Raw genomic sequence first — 17,775 nt, 5'->3', positions numbered from 1 at the left:
CTGTATCTGCTGTGGTGCTACCTTGGGCCCAGTGGAATCCGTGCATGGCTGCCTAAGGTTCACCTAGCAGCAAGAAGACCAGGCTTTCAACTGATGTTCAGCTCTGGTCCCCTTGCAGTCTAATGTATCACAGCTGCTGAAAACACACCCAAACACCTCTTCTCTTCAACCCCATGACCTATTTTTCCTTTTCGTTAGGTACAGGAATTGTCTTTCTGCCACAGGCTCCCACTGCTGATCCCATTAGCATTTCACCTACCCCTCAGCACCCTCCATTTTACTTCAGGTGCTTTACTCTTTTCTGTAGCCACCACCAGCAGCTGCAGCACCTTATTTCTGATAAGATGCCAAACCTTCGCCTCTCACAATGCGTACACCTCTGAGCATGAGACGATTAGGAGTGAAAAAGGGAGGGAGGAAAGTATCAACAGGAGTAAATTGAGAGAAATCATAAAGCTTAAGCAGAAAGAAAGCAGTTTGAAAGGTAAAGTATTCAGAAAAAGCCCTTTCCTAGATGAATCTAATTGTTTTGTTATCTTTACCCACCAAAGCATTTACTTTGGTTTGTCGCCCGATCCACAAACACTTTCGAGGAGATGACATTACCGAAAGGCAGGAACATCTGCATCAGCTCAGCATCCCCAAACTCCTGGGGCAGATGGTAGATAAACAGGTTACAGCCCTCTGGTCCTATCAAGAGAAAAAGAAGACCCATAAATGGAGAGAAATAAGATGTGAGAAAGCATGTGGTGGAGATTTACCCTGGTACTCCCTCTTTCTGACTGGTGAGGGTCACCTCTAGGAAGCAGTCTGCAGACTCTCAGAGGAATAGACAAAGCAGAAGACCAGGAACTCAGGAAGTTGCTAGAGGCTATGCTACCTTCATTAACCTTCTAAGGATAGATACCAGGATAAAATCCAGAGACAGAAGAATGCACCAGCACATGTGGCCATGGAAAGACAGAATGGAAGAATAAGAGTAAAAAGAATGAAACTATATTTGCCATAGTTTTTCTTTGCTTCTCATAATCTTGTTTTTCTGTAGAGTTTTTGGTCACCTACCCTAACCCTTGCATCTTCTCAGCCTCTGCATGCAGAAGTTTCATTATCCTTGTATCTGTGTAAGCACTGTGGTAACAAGCAAAATATATGCACAATCCCCAGGCTTCTTTTGTAGAATTTTACATTTGACTCTGCAGCTTGAGACAGCCTGAAGACTCCCCCCAAATCTTGACAGTTTTGCCACATCCCCCACTCTGGAATGATTTTCCAAGATTGATTACAGGTGTATTTACATCCAAATTACAAGATAAGAGATATTGCATTTTTTGCCCTAGTTCTGTGACATATAACATACACTCTTAGACACTTCCGAAGGTGCTTGCAAAAATATCTAAAGAAGAATTTTTGGTTGGATTGTGCAGCTTTGTTATAACAGAGACCCTCGGAATATATTCTGTTGAAATGGCCTTTTGAGACAGAAGTGGTAGAATCTGCCACTGGTCAAATAGCCTAGAATGAAACTTTTCAATACCAATTTTATTTTTAAGAATGCTGTACTTGAGCAAAAATCAAAAGGGAACAAGTATGTCCAAGTGATTTTGCTGAAAAAAAGCCCAGATATTTAAACCCCTTGCAGTGTTCACAATCAGAAAAATGCACACTCTGGGGAGGCAAAGATTGTTCCTTACATGGTCTCATTATATCCAAGGGTATTTACAGCTGCTGCCCAGCTCTGCACTGACCTCAACAGGTACCTCCATGCTGCTTCTCTCAGGGGCCTTGAGACGAAGAGGATACAGTTTATGTATCAGCTCATGTGCCTACAAACCTGACAGCTGACTCAACCAACTTTCCCCTGTTTATGTATTGAGTGTGGGAAAGAAAAGTTTGGGGCTTTTTATTTTTTTTTTTTAATACTCTTGTTTTCTTCATCAGGGCATAATTACAGTCATAACACAACAAATTACAACTTTGCCTTTCCTGTTAGGGAGAGGAGTTTGCCTAGATGCTCCCACCTTTTATTAGCTATTACTCAGCCCCCCCGGCTGGCAGGAGAAGTATGGCAAAGTCAGGATTCTGACAGATGCCCGTTTAAAGCTCATTAAAATTCCTGGGCCTCAGCATGATTGAAGTCACAGGCTCTCCACATTTCCTTTTGGATTAATGGAAAATGAAGCCCTAATGAATATTTGCTAAACACAATTTTCCCCACTAATTTGCTAAAAGGACTGTCATGAAGGAACAGCTGATCCTTTGCATCTTGTGCATTTCCTAGAGGTCATGAGTATGGTAACAGGGTTTCTTCCAAATGGGGATGATAGTGGTACAGTGGGATAATTAACTAATTAGGCACCCGGTCATCTGCTTAGCTAAATTACTTTTGAACTTCAGTGGCCCGTAATCAGCTCCCCTATTTCATGCCAAGGTTTTCCGTCTTCCCCCACCTCCTGTCTGCCTCTTCTTTAGACTCCTAACTGAGCAACTACCCGTTTTCCAGTCCTTGCCACAGTTCATTTCTACACAATGTGGAGTTATTGGCACGATAAACTAGATATGAAACAGTCTGAAAGTGTTAAACAAACACTGACCCCCTTAGGTGTCTGTCAGAATTGAGAAAATTCCACCCAGGAGAAGAGCATGGTCCAGAATAGCAGGGAAAAAAATCATTTCTTCATCTGAACGTGCCTCAGAGCTTTTCTGCTGTGGGATTTGAGATCCACGCTATAATAGAATGGGTAAAATCTTGGCTTTGCTGCACTTAATGGCAAAATTCCCACTGACATCACTAGAGCCAGCAGTTTGCTCTATAAAACTGGCAAATTCTTTCTAAAATGCCAGCTGCATTTCCTGGGGTCTTGGATGTGTTGTGCACAAGTAGGGATTCTGTCAATACATACTGAGTAACACCTACTAAGTCATAAGGCAGACCAGGAGGAACAAAACTTAATCTACACAAAGTTTGGAGGTTAGACTTAAGGAGGAAACAATCAACCCTTAGTTTACCTTGAAAGCAGCTTTGTCTCACACTGCTCAGAGACCAAGAGGAATTGACCAGAGAAACTATCAGAAAGCAAAAACTATCTTCAAAGCCCAACTCAGCTCCAAAATGTGTCTGTGGAACCCATGCTGCAGCTTTACATATCAACTCAGACATTCAAGGCCAAACTCATTCTATTCCCAGGTACGGAGGATTTTTGCTAATTTCTGGTGTTGAAAACTTCACCCACTACTGAGAAACAAACTGATGTTTTCTGATGTGATTTACCATCCTCAAATATAAATATTCTACCCTTAGTATTTAACAAGCAATTTCTTCTTAAGTCTATCCATAAGTTACCTATCATAATCAGACTTGCTGTTCAGACCCCAGCATGGTTAAGCACAGGGCAGATGATAGCCACAACCTTACACCATTTTATTTTATTCTCTAAGTTTACTTCTGAGCTTCAGAAACTTCTTCAAGATGAATAGCACCATAAAAATTTTGAATTAGTCCCAAGTTTTGTCTGGTTGACATGGCCTGTATCAAGACTTCATCTCTATTTTCCATTGGTTGGGATCTGTTCCACCCTATGCAACCTGGCAGCCTCAGTGTTCATGTAGAAGTAATGACTAATCTCTACAGGAATGTTGCAGCAGCCAAGTGTCTCTGGGCTTGTTATTCAACTAGAATCTGTGAGCGGAGAGTTAACGTTGTTAACAACGTGATCATCAATGTTATTATTGTGGTAGGGCTGGTTCATTAACAAATCAATGTTTGTGCACATTCTTGCAAACACAAAGTACTCTTCTCAGCACTGAACATTGTTATTATGAGAGTTCCCTCTTTACTGTGTTTTCCTGTTAAAAGTGTTTGAAGGTCTCGATCCTCTGAAAATGGAAGTGTCATGCCTTAGAAATTCTCTCCCTAGAAGGCAGGAGAGAAAGCCACTGCATCTACTCACTGCAGAAAAATGGAGAACAGTGGGAATAGCAACTTGTATCGAAATGGTGCTTCATCTCAAATATGTGGCCCTCAATCATCCTCGATACCAGATGCTTACTGGAAGGAGCAACAACTTACAAGATATCTTGTCCACTGAGTGACACTCACCCTCAACCTGCAGAGACACATTATGCCTTGCAAACACAGGGGTCACAGTGTGTGCAACAACTATCCCTTGCTTCTGATGGTTCCTGGTAGAATGATCTGTTGAGCAATGATCTGCTCGCCATTTTGTCCTGTGCTTAATCTAACCCCAGCAAGTAATAAAAAGCAAAGTCCTTCAGCATGGGGGAAACATCTCTGTAATGATACGATAGGTCTGTGCATCTGTTCTCACAGCAGGGATATGTACTAGAGCTAATCAGGAGCTGGAAGTTGTGTTCCCCAGGAAATTCTGACATCAGAAAAAAATTAATTCCAAATTAGATCAAAATGCCAACATTTCTAATTTTCTCACAAAATGAGGTTTCTCCACCAAAGTAGTTCTAGGCCATCAGAATGTTTTAGTTTGATAGTGTAATCTTGATTGATTTCATTCTGACACAATATTAAAATATTAAATGTCATTATATATATATATAAAATAACATGTATAACATAGAATATATCTGAATTAGTGATCTAATAAAGGATAAAAGTTGAAATGTAATTATTTAAAATGAAGCTGAAACACCTGACTTAAATGTCTCACTTAGGCAAGCAGTCCTCTCTTGTCAAAATGTAATAGCGGATCTCCTGGAGGACAACTGGGACTACCTGAGTGGGCTGCTTCTGAGGATCCCACTGCTCCAAACTGACTGTAATGGGAACAGTACATGACATGGTTGCCTCGCAAAGCATTTACATGCAATAGTGGGAGATTCACCTCTCCTTACTTTTCGTGTTTCCAGTGAAGGGCTGATTCTCTTTTCAAGTTATCAAAGGAGGTTGAAAGGACCAGACCAGGTCCTCTAAATCACAAATCATTGTGCTCTAAATAGCAGGTATCTGAAATCATGTTACTGGCTTCTAATAAAGGGCCACCAGTGCTTTGTTTCCTGATAAACATTCTGTGATTCTGTAGAACACTGGAACAGGCTGCCCAGGGGGGTTGTGGAGTCTCCCTCTCTGGAGATATTCAAGACCCATCTGGATGAGTTCCTGTGTGATCTGGTATAAGTGATCCTGCTTTGTCAGGGGGGTTGGACTAGATGATCTCTTGAGATCCCTTCCAGCCCCTAATATTCTGTGATTCTCTAAATTGTTTATTCCAAACCAACTGCATTTTCATCTGCATTCTTGTTGCTTGCCTCAAACACAAACTCCCACTGGACATTTATTGCCTGTGTTGTTATCAGGTCTTTCCATGGCCCATGCACATTAGCATGCTCCCCTCCCTGGCAACTGAGAAGACCTCAGCAACAATTCCCCATGAAGATGTTGCTGTATACCGCTGTAAGTACCAATGATACCATGCCACATATAGAAATGGAGAAAGGACCCAGTGAACCATAGAATCTGCATTTAATGGATATTCTTCGAGTGTATGTGGAGATGAACCAACATGGTAGGAATGGCGTGCTGGGACCAGAAAGATGGACAGCCCACTTACTCACCTTCTCTCTGTTGCTGTGGGATCATGGGAGGTGGCTGTGGGAACGCTTGGCTAATCTGGCCATAAGCAGCAGGATATGCAGCTATAGGGTTGAGAAACAGAGAGAAGAAAAAAGGACAGATTTCAATGCTTGGAAAGAAGGAGCTTTCACTCCAAACCATCATACCAAGCTAGAGGTGGGCTTTCCCCTGGCATGTTTTTCTGGGAAAGGCCATCTTGTGCAGCCTGAAATGTGGCAGAAGCATCATGGTCATGCTCCAGAAGATGCCACATAGCCCTGAGCAACCACCCTCCCTTCAGCTTTGCCAGCAGTAATCCTGGGCACAGCCACATGGTGTAAAAGGGGGTGTCTGCTGAGATCTCTCTCAGCAGAGATGCATAACCATCACAGATGGTACCACAAACACATTCATTCACGAGCTCCATGAGTTGATGCCCATGCTGACAGCCACATGCAGAGCACATGCACATGTTTCCATGTGTAATTGCTCTTGTACCCTGATTAATTCACATGCTCATAAAAACAGTTCACACATATGTTTCCTTACTCTAATCTTTGTATGTTCACTCACTGTACAAGCATAGCTGCACATACAGTCTCAGAGATACACTTTCTTTCATGTCCACAGAGACTTCCTCTCTCTCATACAAACACGTTTGAAACAGTGTGCAGCAATTAAACAATTTTCCCCACCTCAGCTCCCCCATCAAACAGACAAGGGGAGCCATTCAGTACCACAGATGGTAGATGATGTGCCTTGCTGCTAAAAATACAGAGTACAGGTCGCCTGTGAGCCCAGAGTGAGTGGGATAGGGGCCATGTGTGTGCAGAGGGGTTAATTAACAGCTCAAAGGGTTGAGCTGCTTCCCATCTATCAAACTTCACAAGCAATAAATGACAATAACTAAAACACCAGCAAATGAAGCCCTACATGGAGAATTAAATTAACTTTCCAGATACAGCACTGACATGAGATAATAGCCATTCCTCCATGGGAGCCCATGATTGCTCCAGTTACCACAGGAAATAATGAGTTTGGGGTGGCAGCTTCCTTGCAACGTTGACCACAGACGCCTCGTGAGGAGAGACTGAACATGATGGGGTCATGGTCTGCACCAGGTCACTTTGGCTGATGTCAGTCCATCAACTGCAAAGGAACTACTCAGCAAACATTGTGACACGAGTAGAGGCTGACCCATCGGGACCCATGGAGAAAGCTGCTGGAAAGCCAGGAGTATGTCTGTCTAGCTCCTAAGCAAGCTTCAGACTAACAGCTGGGTTATGACCAGTGTAGATGTACTCTAAAATACGGATATGAGCAAATGTACCATATGCTACGAGGCACAACAGCAGTGGCTCTGCAGGGTTTGCTTGCCCTTCTCCCCTCCTTGCAGGAGCACTCAGGAGACTTGTTACAGAAAGTGACCTCAAAATCAGTGGTGTGATTTTGCACTTGTGCGCTGTGCTAAGCAGATGTGGCCTGGTCCTGCCAATGAAACCATGCTGATGTACAGGTCAGTGGGAAAGATAGGAGTTGCTTTCTCAGGGAGAGAAAACTCTGGGCTTTATGTTTATTTTCCCCAAAAGTGCAAACATAACCTGAGAGTCTGTGGCCCTCAGCTCACCCCTGTATCAGCAAGCGTCACCTTCCCCCCAGCCCTTCCCCTTAGGTGTATTTAGATCTTAAAGGCTTTGGAGAAGAGAAAGGTTTATTGGGAGAAAGTGTTAATACTAACGACCTGCGTACTGCTGCACTCCAGCATAGGCTTGCTGCAAGGGGTCTGCTGCAGTGGGGCTCTGTGCTGTGGAGACACAAGACAGAAAAAGAATTAAGGGGTTAAAACATGACAGGCACTCTTCACTTCCCTCATCAGTCTGTGGTGTGAGACAGACAGAGGCTGAGGGCCCCAGAAAATGGGCAAGTCTCTTATTCTATGGACAGCACTGCACGGAGCTTTTCATGATGGCCAGGAGGGCTCTGTCCTCCAGCTCTCTGTCACCCTGTGAGACTTTGGAGCACAGAGTAAATAAACCTATCCCTTCCTTTCCCAAGCTTAAATTATGAAACCCACCTCCGATCATGAGGATTTTTGGCATTGCTGTAATCAACCCCAAAGAGCTCTTATCTTAAGCCAGGACTGACACTGTGCTAAGTGCTGTGCAAACTCAGATCTCAGTGACAGCTACAGTCACATAAAACTCAATCAGAGTAGAAAACAACAGGAGCATAGCAGGAAGAAGGAGATGAGAACAAAGAAATGACTTCTGCCATCCTGACATCCCTTCAAAGGACTGTATTGCTGCCAGGCAGCTCTCTGTGAGAGAGGAGATGCCGCTTGAAGGGGAGGGGGACACCACTTGTTTGCTCCAGGGAGGATGCTGTGAATTTCTGTGCAACGCATGCAGTCCCTTGCTGGCTTCAAAGTACATTTTTTCTCTTTACAACTGTGCATTCCTCCCCCCACCTTAAACTATTTATTTTGTGAAACTTTGAAGCCTGGCTCAAATACAACTAAAGCTAGTCAAGGTAATTTTTTCTTTTTTTTTTTTTTTTCCCCTTTGATTGATAGTGACAGAAAGAGAGAGAGGGAGAGAAACGTGTTGGATAAGCTTTTTCTTTATCTGCAGCAATAAAATATTTAAGGCAAGGCTTGGCTGAACCTTGAGTCCAAATGTCACCCTGGCCCTAATATTTCACTTCTTGTTATGAACTTAATTTGTATTTATTGGTGCTGCACAATTCTACATTTACACAGTCCCTATGGCTTCTTACTTGTGGGATGATCCCTTTAGGACCCACCACTTTCCTCTTTCTTCCACCTTCTTCCTTCCTACAAGTGCAGATATGTGGATGCAGGCAAGGGCTTGGAGGAGGCAAAGGCTTGGAGAATGCAAAAGTGTGGGACTCTTGGAGGGAAATCTGGTGTTTGATCCATTGAAGGAGAGACAAGAACTGTATACTGAAGTGTGATGGATACTGGCAAAATGAGTGTTATGGACCCAAGGAACACCAGAGTTTTCTTACAAATACTGTCTTGAACCTTTACTTCAAAGATGATAATTTATCACGATGGAAACATGCAAGATTTTGCACTTTTCTCCCAAATAAAAGAAAACATGGCAAGAAGATCAAACTTGGAGAGGACAAACCCAATTAATTGGCTAAGGCTTGGAGGCTCCTGATTGTTATGGGAATCAGAAGAATTTTGAAGATGGGGTAGTCAAGGGACAAAATAAGTGGTCTTGCAGTCTTAGACTGGTGTTATTTTGGTTGATTTTCTAGTATGTGAACTAGGAAAGCACTATCCTCCTGTAAGTATTTTCACCCCTTGGAAAAGAGGTCTGAGAATAATGTATTAGAACCTGTGGGAAAGCAGTAGAAGACATAGTAATGATATAAAGCTATATTTTTAAACAGCAAATGCTCCAGGCAAAACTGGAAGAAATGCTTCAAAAATATAAAAACGGTCTCCACTTATTCCTTTCTTCTTGAAGAGGGTAGCAGCTAAAGCCTGTTCTTTTTAATCTCTGCTCAAAACGGTTTTCCTCTAAAATCAGAATGTTGAACATATCACTCTAGAAGAAAACTGGATGACTATGAATGATTGAGTGATACACTGGTTCCTGCAACCCCCACAAAATGGTCCTGTCAGGTGGACAAAAGTTCTGTCAGATGGAAGGTATCTCCTGAGGAAGATGTGGGCACATGTGGTCAAGGGAGTAAATCTTTGTAAGACAACTATGGTTTTGCAGTCTGCGGATCGCCTACTGTGTCTGCCTCAAAGTAAACTGCCCTTGTTTGGTTGCACTCATCTGTTTATAAAGCTAGAATTATCTCCACTGCTCAGAAGATACACTCACAGCATTTCCTTCCTCTCCAGCTGAGGCTGGACTCAGACTTGCTTGTTTTCCCTCTGACATGCTGACAAGTAGCAATGACTGCCTTTTTGTTGATAAGGGTGAGGTTACTAAGCAGTACCTGTCTGATTGAAGTCCTTTTCTTCATTTGCTGCTTTAGCTGGGCACACATGGGACATACCCACTCTCTTAGCTATAGCTGAGTCTATGTCTTGAACAGGACCAAGTGGCTTACTGCAGAGCTGCTCTTGCTATCCCATCTGTGGATATTGTGTTTGCCTTTGGAGCCATACTCTGCTCATTGTAATTAAGCCATGCTGCTTAGGAAATAATAGACTGAAAACCATTGTTCACCTTTAATATTTAGTATTAAAACTGTACAAATTCTCTTTTTAAAGGGTTTGGAACAAGAGTTGTTTTTTTTCCCTCCAACATAAAGCTTTTAGAATTCAGTATTTTTTCCTGAGTCTTACTGACTTGTCACTAAGGGTAGTATCTAAGTGGATATTTCTTTTTCAGAAGGCTGCCTTGTGCCCCACAGCATGCAAGGAATTTCTTTCTAGACCACTGCGCATATCCAACTCAGTAAGAAGACTCTTCCCTGGTTTCATTCAGCTTTGCTCTTCCTTATAAGTAAAAAACATGCAGGACCTTAGTATTGATCCAACCATCCCTGGACATTCTTGGAAAGGACAGAGTTGAAAGCATCTCTGGACTATAGGATTAGACAGCATGGAGAGCCAGCAGACCCTGGCTTGTGGTTCTTTGTTTTCCTTTAGTCTCAGCCCACCTTGGTTGTTTGAAAAAAGCAGCTGTGGTGAGTCATCTGCAGGAATATAACTTGGCAGCTCTTAAAACCAAAAGAGATGACCTTTGCTCACTGAAGATCTCATCTTCCTTAGCTTGAAGGGTGTGTTTACTGATCAAATGAAGATGTGACTTCAGTACAGAGAGTGTATCCACGCTGGCCAACACGGCCTGTGAAGATGTGGGGACACAGGCTCCAGGGCCTGCTGGGTACCCTGGCATAAAACCAAAGTTGCTTGGGCAGTTGTGCTGCTGCTCAGTCTGCCAGTGAATTAAACCTACTGAAGGTCATAACTGCCTGTGCTCCCAGCTGCAGTGTGAATGAAGCCAATGGCTGTCATTGATCCAGAAATCTCAAGACACAGCTTAGATATTTGAGGAAGCTTTGGCATGCTGTGTTCAGTAAAGTGATGGCCCTCTTACATACTAATAACATGTTAGAAGTTCAGGAAAGGGTCAGATGTATATGGGACTCATTACCCAGAGTCAACCTGCCCTGGGGTTTACACATGACTGTAGGTTGGAGCACATCATGTACTAAATTTTAAAGTGAGAAGGAGTCATGAATCATTTCTGTGTCTCACCACAAGGAGAGCATGAAGGAGGGTTGCTTTGTTCCTTAATAAGATACACATAACCTAATGAGGTGTGCACCCCTGTGGTCTTCACACAGATCATTCAACACTAAGTTAGTAGAGTTACCCTTTCACAGAATCATAGAATCACAGCATTGTAGGGGTTTGAAGGAACCTTGAAAGATCATCTAGTCCAACCCCCCTTGCCAGAGCAGGATCTACTATAACAGATCACACAGGAATGCACCCAAATGGTTTTGAGTATCACCAGAGATAATCAAGCCACACTTTCTCCCCATCCAAGCTGGCCAGTGTTCTCTGTTATTGCAACTGTTAGTTGAACAAAGGCACAGGAGGCTGAGAACAGCTCTTCTGAGTGCTGTCTATGTCAGCGTGTAATTTTAGCAGGGCCCAGAGGGTGAATAGCTGAGTAAAGGGCTAGTAAAAGCTATAGGAATATAGGAGACACTAGATGAAGGACATAGATATCATAAAGCACCCTAAAGGGGCTTTTGGACCATAACTACCATGCCTCTAAGTTGTAACATCACCAAAAGACCTTGAATGTGTTAGTGACTATTTATGCAAATGCACCCACAGATAATATCTGAAATAGCTTTACTTGTGGTCAGAGTCGTGGAGATCTCATGTCCCACATACAGATGTTCAGATCATTAAGCATGATGTAATACACATGCTGAGGATTAGCTGGTGAAGTGAAAGAAGCAAAGAGGCTGAAGTCCATGTAGCATTGATCCTTCACAGGAGATGAAAATTTGGCTTTTCCAGGCCAAACTAAAGGTGTACTGTGAAAATAGATGCTAATTGCAACTTCCTTTGGCAGCTGAAGGCAAAAGGCTTATCCCTGGATATCACCTCTATATTAATTTGATCATTTCCATATCTCCATGGGAAAAATCCTGCACAGGTACCATTGTCGCTTTGCAAGATGACCCTGGCCAAGATGCCACAAGGTGACCATAGCAGATAACCTTCCATAAACCTGGAGACATAAAACAAGCCAATGACCTACTACATGGCCATAAATATAAATTTAACAAAGGCAGCACTTATTCATTAGGCAGAAGTCAAGAAACGACTCCCAAGTCCTTCAAAGAAAGTAGATCTGTTAATGTCACTTTCCAAATCCTCTGCCTGATGCCAAAAACGAAGAATGATTTCCCAAGTCAGCATGAAATATCAGGGCTTTAAAATTAACACCAAGAAGCTTTCTTACTACTGATATTTCCTCTAGATTTAAATCCAACTTTTTAAAGGAATATTCAAATGGTGTTAGGCCTGACATTTAGCTTTTGTCAGAGAATGAAAGGATGGGGGTGGCAGAATGAAGTATGAGGTTAAAAATAAATAAAATCAGTTTAAGTGATGTTCTGTAAAGAATCCCTCCTGAGATGTCAGTTACCCAGCTACAGCGTCAGGCCAAGATGAGCTGTTATGTGGGTGTTCCAGGTGAAAAAGTTTGTATGGGACAGAGGGCTGGATGGTCAGGAATGTAAATCAGGCAGAACTGCACTGAAACTGCTGGGGGTGGAAAAAGGGATGATGGTTACTGCATGAGCCATCAAAAAGGAGCCCTCCATCTCCCTCATGTCTCTGTCCCAGTTTGGAGTAAAACTAAGCCAAGAAAATATGCTTTCTGAGTCAGAGGGCCTCAGTGTTTCTGAGACAGAAGTACTTTCTGGCATATTTTGGGAACCTCAGACACTTTGAGATTTTACTTTATTGGAAGGAGTCAGCAAACTTTACACCTATATGACATCCTCTTCACGCTCTGCTCTGATTGCCTAGGCATTTCCTGGCATTCGTGCTTTATTCCATCTATTTCACTCTATTTTGAAACACTGCATTCATCATGGGTCTACAAAAATGTGTTATCACTCAGATCTACAGTTTTGTGCTCTGCTCCACCTATTAGCTCCTCTCACTGTTCTGTATGTATTTTACACCTCTTCCAGGAGCTGTAGCTTGGCTACTATCACCTCTGAGAGGGTGGATGGAGGAGGTGGGTGATAAAAGAGAAGCAGCACTATTCAGTCTGTGAAGCGATAATAATAACAGGGAAAAAAAAAAAGAAACCAAAAAAATCTGTGTGAAGGCCAGTATTAAAATAAATAAATATGTAACTAAGTGGGAGGGCTCTATTCACCTTCTCCTTAAATCCAATTTAAATCGTTATCTACAGCCCTAATCTATATCCATAATTATATCATTTCATACAACAAGCTTGCAAGAGGTCTTAAGAAATTTATGTAGATTAAAATTCATGGATGCCATAGTACAGATTCTATATTATTAAGATTGATTGGGACAGCTGATGCTGTGATTAAAGGAGCCTGCATTTACTGTTGTAATTAATTAGGTATTCAGACACAACAATAACTGCAATAACAGAAAGAATGTGCTGATGTGGCAGTAAACAGAGACCAGTCTTGTGTTTAGAATGATAGTTTCCTTTCACCGTTTAGGGGCTGGACCCCACTCAGTCAAAGATATGCTGTCCCACTGTCTCTTCCCATTTTTGGTAGCATCCCCAGGTATTATAGATGCTTGTTTAAGACTACATTATTAATTTACTATAAGATTTGTGTACTTCATTCGAGTCACAATTGTCTTTATTATTTTCTTATTAGTTCTACCTCCAAGTCCTATCCCTAATCAGTCTCCTGCTGAGATGAATGCTATGTAAAAATACGACAAGGATTGTGTCTGGCAATGAAGAGCTTACAGTGGACAAAGCAAGAAAGACATAAAAATGCAGAGAGATGGAGGTGACTGGCCAAGGTGACAAACTAATTCAGCATCAGAGTCAGAGCCAGAATTTCCTCCCTTTGCCTAAGGCCATAAACACATAAGTTAGAGATAGATTTAAAAAACTGTTAGGGCACTCTAGCTTCATATTTTGGGGAAGCATAGTGTAAGTCACATTTAAAAATAAAGCTCAAGGTTTTAACTCACAAGTATCTCTGAAGACATCAGCACAGAGCCCAAATTATATTTAACCCTTCTTCCAACTCATAGCAGAAAATACTTTGGCTCTGGAAAGACTGCACAACTGCCTTAAACGACTACATTCATTATGGCTGCAGCACGATCGTTGGAAGTACATAACATCATTAAAGTAACTTAAACTAAAATCAAATATGGGAACTTATTATTATATTTTTGATAATATATTTTAATAAGTGCATTCCTTTACTTGTTTATTTTACCAATGAAATGTGGTTTATGGCACATGGCAGATTGTTACAAACAGGTCCAAAAAGTGCTTCTGAGTCATAATGGTGTTTCAGGTGCTCACTGTTGCAATTATGGAACTGCTGATACAAAATATGAATGAAAAAACTCTTACCCAGAGACTTAGGGTGGACAAATACAATGCAGCCAAAGATTTCACATAATAAGTAACATAGTCTTGAGGATGCTGAGCCAAGCACATTTTTAAGGCATGGGGTATGTCTGAAGTGAAAGCTGTGGGGTCTAGTTTTCAGCTTGGACCTCCTACAAGTGAAACAGGCCACTCTTTTTCCGTTCTGCTGATTCACTTCCTCTCTGAACCCTTCTTGTGTGACATCTTTCAGGGATGAAGCATCATGGTGGGCACTGGAGGAAGCTGGTCCCATTCTCTGCCTGCACAAGACCTATTCTTACCCAGTACCATTGGATGGTGTGTGTTGTGATCAGGACTGATCTGGGACTGACTAGTTCAGAGCAGCAGCCTGTCCATCAACAGTGCTGCTAGATAACTGACAAGCTAATAGATAAGGCTGTTCTATTAGAATGCCAGCAACTCCTCCCATAGAAAATTAGCTAAGGTAATGATAATAATTACAGATAGAGTTCAAATCTTGTCTCTCCTTTTAGTGGGTAAAATTGGTTACTGCCTGATACCTCTTTGCTGGGACAATGAAAATATACTGATGGGCTCATCTCGGTTCCTAATACAAGAAATTCTACAGCACGGGAGTTCACTTGTGGGTGGCACCTTTACTGTCAGTCTCAGCAGTGTTTGGGAAACCTGTGAGCATAAAGACTTGGCTACCCATTCATACTTATAGCTAGTCCTCACTGGAGAGGGCTGGACCCCAAAGAAGTTGTGAAGGGAAGCTTGCTGTCTTGGTAGCCCGGATGTACCCACAGTGTAACCAAAGGGCAATGGGGTGCCCTCTTATGTCAGTAGAGAGGAGAGAAGAAGCTAGTACTGGCAGTGGTGAATACTCAAAACCAGAACCAATGTATTAAAAACAGTGTGGCCAGTAGGAACAGGGAGGTGATCATCTGCCTCTACTCAGCAATCGATAAGGCCAGACCTCAAGCACTATGTTCAGTTTGGGGTCTCTCACTATAGGAAAACTATTGAGGTGCTGGAGCGTGTTCAGAGAAAGGCAACAAGGCTCATGAAGGGTCTTGGAGCACATGATCTATGAGCAGTGTTGAGGAAGCTGCGGCTGTTCAGTCTGGAGAAGAGGAGGCCGAGGGAAGACCTTATCACTCTCTACAACTATCTGAAAGGAGGATGTATTGAGGAGGGAGACAGCCTCTTCTTCTTGATGACAAAGGACAGGACTAGAGGAAATGGTAACAAGCTGCACCAGGGGAGGTTTAGGCTAGATAGTAGGAAATACTTCACAAAGCTGCCATACCACTGGCTGTATGCAAGCTGGACATCTCTTAGTCTGGGAGGAATGAGTTTGTCTGGGAGCTGTTGGATGCTAGGAGGTATTTTTATACTTCTCCCTGGGCACATCACTGGGCAGAAGACCACAGAGCAGACCTCACTCTGAGGTCTCTGCTCTGTGTATCCTTCCATTTCCTGCATTTCACTTTTCTTTAACAGCCAATCCCTTCTCCTTCCTTTTTACTGCTCTTTGTCAACCCAGTATTCTCATCCTCGCCCTCTTCTTCTGTTCCTAAGGAAGCTTTATTTTTGGAGAAAGCACTCTGTCCAGTCCCTTACAATGTAAACCTGTAAGGCAGGACTTGTTTTCAGAGAGCAGAATGGGAATGGTGTAAGACCCTGCACAAACCAGTGCAGATTGCTTTCATTGTTATTGTGCATCACGCACTGTTAAAAGAGAAGCACTCGGCTCTGGCTCCAAGAAGTTTTGGCAGAAGAGTACAATGCCCCTTACTACGGCTAATGTGGAAACAGTACTCTTGCACTGCTGCAAGAGTTGACTCACAAGATCATGGCACAGCAGATTATTCTCTTTATCCTCGCGATATGTTGTGACATATTGCCATGTTCAATAACTCTTCAAGCTGAAAGACTAAAGGGCATGTATTAATACACAAAAAGGTCAGATCTCAAAAGGGGCTCAGAATAGTAGAAGGGGAAATATTTACTCCCTTGTCATTATACTCATGCCAAAAAGTGTACTGTGAGGCGTTATGTCCTGACTGAGCTTGGAGAATGTAAGACCACACCTTGCAAAGAGTATGCCTGCAAGGAATGGTTTCCCAGTGCTACTGCACAGATCCATTGCCTGGCCAAAGCCACAAAAAAAGGTAATTCCTGAAGGCACTGGGGCTGTGATCGGAGACCTGGCAAATGGATATGTTCGACTTTCTCTTGCCTTTGACCTGAAACCATGAATGGTTTAGTTGTCTGACTTATATCTGAATAATACTGTCTATGTCCATGATCCAGATAAAAGGAATATTGAAAAAAGAGCACAGGGAGAGATAGATTACATGATATGCACCTGTTTTTACAGTGCAAAGGCTGTGGAGTTCTGCAGTCTTTAGATGGATCATCAGAAATATAATAGCTAGATACAAAGGTGGACATGTAGACAAACTACACAATTAATGGGATTTATTTCTGTCTAAATTATGTGAATGTCATGCCTGCACAGATTTTCATGGTCCTGTTTAGCTATTTTCAGGCAACAAAGAACATTCTCCTACAGGATATAATGGTATTAGCCTACATTTGAGGGTTTTTTGAGTATGAAAGAGTATCTGAGAATAAAATTTTGGCTTTAAACAGTATATGGCAAGTCATAATCGTATCAGTATGATGGTAATGTATATAATGCTGCAGCACTCTCAGCCACGTTCAGAATGAGACATAAAAGAAAGGTGTTTAGAAGATGCTGACTTTGTATAAGAATCATCATGTTCTTTTCTTCTCTATAATGTTTGTACAATTGCATGCTCAGCCCTAATATTTTATATCTGTTGTTGCATTTGGAAACACAGACACGCAGAAACACAGGGCAAGGCCACTGACAAATGTTACTGAGGAAAGTGTGAAAAATCCCATAATGAACAGCAATGGAATAAGCTGCCTAGTGATGAAAATTTCTTCCTAAAGCCAAGCAATTAGTGGACAAATTATTTAACAAAGCATGAATGCTTTTGTCCTTTCTACATTTTCATCCAGTCTAATATGGCTGTGGATGTTCTCATTACCCATATAAATGTCCTCTTTTTTTTTTTTTTTTTTAATGCTGATAAGCTCCAGGCATCAATAAAGCCTATGGCAAGCAGTAATGTTTTGGAGAATGTATAAATGCTCATAAGAAAAAAGAGAGTAAGATGGAACAAATGCATGATATGTCCTACACCCAAATTGCCACAAAGGGGCTTGCTTTCAGGGTTTCATTGCTAGTGGAGACAGGTAGAAGTAGAGTAAGAGGTGATAGTTTGGCCTGCCACTGTTCCCTTTACACCTCTGCTATAACTTAAGATGCTACTAAGTTATGGGGAAGCTAAGCACTGAGCAAAACCAATGTATTGCTGAAGACCTGCTGGGATAAATCCAAATTTTGCACAAAGCAGACTATTTGGATGTCTGATTTAATGGCAGAAAGGACCCTTTCTGCCTGCAGTGAAGTGGAGCAAGGATGGCTGCCACCTTTCAGCTAGTGTTTGTGTAAGGACATATTGTGAATTGATGGTTGAGTAAGTCTTTCCAAATTCAGAAAGA

At 42.2% G+C, this 17,775-nt stretch overlaps 1 protein-coding gene across 32 annotated transcripts in view; it reads right to left on the bottom strand.

Annotated features, from left to right (window-relative positions):
• The window catches only part of CELF4 (CUGBP Elav-like family member 4), a 745,900-nt gene that overhangs the window by 19,371 nt on the left and 708,754 nt on the right, over nucleotides 1-17,775 (bottom strand). For 8 of the 32 annotated variants that reach the window (XM_054397311.1, XM_054397284.1, XM_054397286.1 and 5 more), the window contains 3 exons: nucleotides 7,320-7,385; nucleotides 5,584-5,664; nucleotides 607-690 (listed from right to left, as the gene is read on the bottom strand). In XM_054397311.1, coding sequence (XP_054253286.1) covers nucleotides 607-690; nucleotides 5,584-5,664; nucleotides 7,320-7,385 — 231 coding nt within the window. Of the gene's footprint in view, nucleotides 1-546; nucleotides 691-5,583; nucleotides 5,665-6,482; nucleotides 6,488-7,319; nucleotides 7,386-17,775 lie in introns of all 32 variants that reach the window. The other 24 variants (XM_054397298.1, XM_054397299.1, XM_054397300.1 and 21 more) reach the window with 7 other exon arrangements.

The sequence above is a fragment of the Indicator indicator genome, chromosome Z (assembly GCF_027791375.1).
Source record: "Indicator indicator isolate 239-I01 chromosome Z, UM_Iind_1.1, whole genome shotgun sequence".
Classification (NCBI taxonomy): domain Eukaryota; kingdom Metazoa; phylum Chordata; class Aves; order Piciformes; family Indicatoridae; genus Indicator; species Indicator indicator.
The sequence above is the reverse complement of the archived record's forward strand: the minus strand, read 5'-3'. Positions and strand labels throughout refer to the sequence as shown.